This window comes from Aedes aegypti, chromosome 1 (genome assembly GCF_002204515.2).
Source record: "Aedes aegypti strain LVP_AGWG chromosome 1, AaegL5.0 Primary Assembly, whole genome shotgun sequence".
Taxonomy (NCBI): Eukaryota; Metazoa; Arthropoda; class Insecta; order Diptera; family Culicidae; genus Aedes; species Aedes aegypti.
Window position 1 is genome coordinate 159,464,445 of NC_035107.1, and position 3,801 is coordinate 159,468,245.

Consider the following 3,801-nt stretch of genomic DNA (forward strand, 5'->3'; position numbering starts at 1 on the left):
TCCGGATTAGTGATAATTAGCTCCACCAAGTTCACCTCACGATCTTCTTTTTTATCCATTCTCGCACGAATTTCCACAATTTTCAGAGGTGTTGAAAAATGTCCGCACGGTTTTACTCGCAAATGGCAATGAATGATAAAATGGCGGCTCGTTGCGTAACAAAACACTCAGAAAAATTACTACCTTGTTACAGTTGATTTGACTGTCAAGCCACTTCGGTTGAATTTTGTTGGTGACATATTCTTGATTGTACTATGAATATGGTAAAATTTACAACAACGATCACTCAAACAATGATGCATGTTCAAATTTAGAACCAATGTAGCTGTTTATACTATAAAATGTTGTCAAATTGCATGTTTGTTTTGACTGCAGTTTGTCGTTAGTTTTAACATATTTAGATGACTATAAACATTCTCAAAACAATGAAATTTAACTACTCAAACAACGTTCGGCTTACAATGCAATTCATTTCAGTGTACGACTTATCATAGGTGTTACGTGATGTTGTGGAATTTTAATGGGATAGGAAAGGCTATAGAATACGTTTGGCAGACGTTCTGGCACCTATGAAAAATATTTTGGAATTGGTTCATATTGGAACAAACTCACCGAATTCTTCATTTGCAACCTCTAGCTTGGGCCTTCGCATAACTGCCCAGAAACACGAGAAGAAAAAAATCACTTCGATTGTGCGCGAATCCGAACACGTCAGCTTGGGTCTTCTCGTAGAACTGCATTCTTTTAGGGCGAGATCATAAGTTATGCGAAAATTTACTTTTATAGTAACATCCTCCCTCTATACGATGCCACTAAGTTTGCTATGTGTTCCAAGGAAAATATAAGACATATCACGTCAAGAAATATCCATGATTTATCAAAAAATGGGCTTTTTCGCAAACTGTTTAGCGAGCTGGCGTACGAGGGGTCCACCAATTTGACAAAACCGAAAGGACCACCCTTTAGTTTTAGCATATACTAGCGATCAGTGACATAAAATTGGAATTCTAACGATGTGTGCCGATGGAGGCCTGGTTTCAGCGAGAATTACAACGTTTAAAATTTCTTTAGAAATCGTCATTTTTTCGCAAATAATCGCAAATTTTGAAGAGTATTCCCAAAAACAGCTATATTCTGTTGTGCCAAGGAGGTAATATTGTTTTGTTCAGTAAAACCATGATTTTTAATCATGTTTCATTCCTAAAATGCTCTTAGTTGATCCATTGCAAAGTGACTGCAGAGACCATTTGGCTGTAAAAGAGGCCATCCATTGAAGAGACTTTTTAGTGTCTAGCTTCAAAATAGTGGCCAAATTGCTAAAAGAGACATGTCACCAGCTCTGAAATGGAGCGGAGCCTAGCCGATTGTTGTCGATGTGTAGTTGGAATTTCGAATGAAAAATAATAGAAGTCTTCTTGTAATTACAATCTTATCTAGAAATCGATAGGTTATATTTAATGCATAGGTAGTTATGCATCTATGAAACTATTATAAAGGAAAAAAATAATCCTTAGGAAAAAAGGATGATTTACTCATACATTTACCTTCACACTTCTCATTCTTCGGCGGCCTTGCTCTTCTTCTTCTTTTTCTTCTTCTTGGGCTCGCCTGTTGCTTCGGGCTCTGCTTCCAGGATCGATCCATTACCGTTAGCAGTGTCATTCAGCGTTTCATCTGCTGCAGTTCCGTTCGCATCATCTTCTTCCTCAAGTTTACGCTTCTTGTCCTTCTTCTTTTTCTTCTTCTTAGCACTCATCTGGCTGGCATTGAGCTGAGCAGCAACTTCGATTGCTTCCTTCATGACTTCTTCGTTTTTGCGGGGTGCTTCACCGGATTCGTAGAACTTCAAACGGTCTTCCACCTGTTGCTTCAGCGCTTCCCCAAATACACTGTTGGGAGCTTCGGTAAAGCAATCGATACGAGATGCGATGGAGCATTTATTGGCCAAAAAGCGCGAAATACGACCCTTGTTTTTGGCATTTGCTCGTCCGATAAACGAAGAGTTGAACAGCAGACCATACTTCGGTGTGTTGCTCTTGGTTTTAAGAGCACGGAACAGTGCCTTTTCTGCTCCCAAAATCTGCACCGTCGATGCAGGATACTTGGCCAGGTTTGTGAGACTTCCGGCCTTTGAAATGAGCCTAGCACCAACTTGATCTCCGATCAAGGATTGCAAATTTGGAGCGACATTGGTCATTTTCGAGTGCAGGTACTCAGCTAGCTGGTGGCGATATTCCGACAGATTAACCACTCGCTTGGCAAACATCTCAATGTTCAGCAAATCTATTACGGAAATGTCCATTCCCATGGACATTTTGGACGCGTCGATAATGGCCTGCGCTTTTTCCGAATCCATCACAATCTCTTCGAGACCTTCCAAACTTTCCTGGGAGAGTGATTTGCGATCCTTGACGAAATGGGCGACCTTGGCAAATAGATAATTGTCTGGGACGATTTTAACCAGCTCTGGGAAGTGGTAAGAATACCACTCTCTAATCCGCATCGAAAACGTGTTGATGTCTTTGTCCAGCTGATCCAGCAGCGCAATCGATTGAATGATCATATTGTCCGAGCGATGGACATTGAACTTGACCTTGCATCGTGAATAGCTATGGCCCAAACCCAGCTGAGCAATGCCAGCACTTTTGTCGGAGAATCCTTTGACCAGCTTCGGGAAGTGATGACGAATTCCCCGCAATATCTCCGGAACGGCTCCAATGTGCGAGCATTGAATTTTCAGCGCTTCTGCTAAAGCCGCGCCAAGCTTGGCATCTGCCACACCCAAAGTGAACTTGTTGGATTTGGACGCTTTCGGAAGAACCGAGTCCAGAAATACCGACAGGTCATCCGGGACGATTCCTTCCGAGATGGCATTGACGTTTTCCAGCGCAGCGACCGCCGTTTTGAAGGGAGAGAATCCCACCAGCTTTACGATCGAATTGAAGCGGGACAAATCGGTCACGGACTGTTCCACCTGTGGCAATAACATCGAAATCTCCTCAAACTCCTTGACGCTAAACACGGCATAGCCGGCAGCATGTTCGTAAAGGACGTACAGGGCCTAAAATTGGTAAACAAGGTTTAAGGTTAGGAATAAGCTTGATTTGTTTTATATCCTTGTGAAACAGAAGTCAGTCAAAATAGGATCAAGAAAACGACCTTAGCGCATTCTGTAGACATTTTACAATTAATAATTACTTACCATGGTTTGAACGATTCTTAGTTCAAAATCGTGGTCTGTCCGGAAGGCGAACACACTGTCCAGAAACTATTTGTCAATTTGTACTTCCAACTGTGTTACATTTAAGAGCACATTTATGACACTGATTGATGTTTGCTTTTGAAACACTTCGTCGGTAAACGGTTCAAACGTATTAAATTGCCGTAAAAACGACCCAAAAATTATTATTATCGAACCGAAGCGCGATTAACAACACATTTTGTAGGAAAACAGCACTACGATCTCTGCAGTGCGACAGAACTGTGTTCGTTTGCTGGGGTGTTTTGAAGTTGCAAATGACATTTAACCGGAAGCCCACTGGTAAAAATATGCGCTCCTGATGGTGGTGTTCCGCGAAAATCGCGCGTCATGATACAAAAGGGCCAGTAATCGAAATGTAAACAAATCGGATTTCGATCAGGCATTGAAAACGTGAGCGAGCTCGATGAGCATGATGTTTAAGGCTAAGTATCCCGTCATTCGTTTTGGCATCAATGATGACTTTTCAGCTTGCATTTCAAAGTGATAAAACTCAGTCTTGATATATATTGACTTGAAAAAGTATAACTGTACGCGCTAAC

The 3,801-nt window shown here is 41.6% G+C and overlaps 1 protein-coding gene across 1 annotated transcript; it reads right to left on the bottom strand.

Moving 5' to 3' along the window:
• Positions 1-1,415: 1,415 nt before the first annotated feature.
• LOC23687841 (nucleolar protein 56) lies at positions 1,416-3,520 on the bottom strand. Its single transcript, XM_011495220.2, has 2 exons — positions 3,203-3,520; positions 1,416-3,061 (listed from the first exon to the last, which is right to left on the bottom strand). Exons 1-2 carry the CDS (start codon positions 3,203-3,205, stop codon positions 1,556-1,558), a joined length of 1,509 nt encoding a protein of 502 aa, XP_011493522.1. The 5' UTR covers positions 3,206-3,520; the 3' UTR covers positions 1,416-1,555.
• Positions 3,521-3,801: the final 281 nt, after the last annotated feature.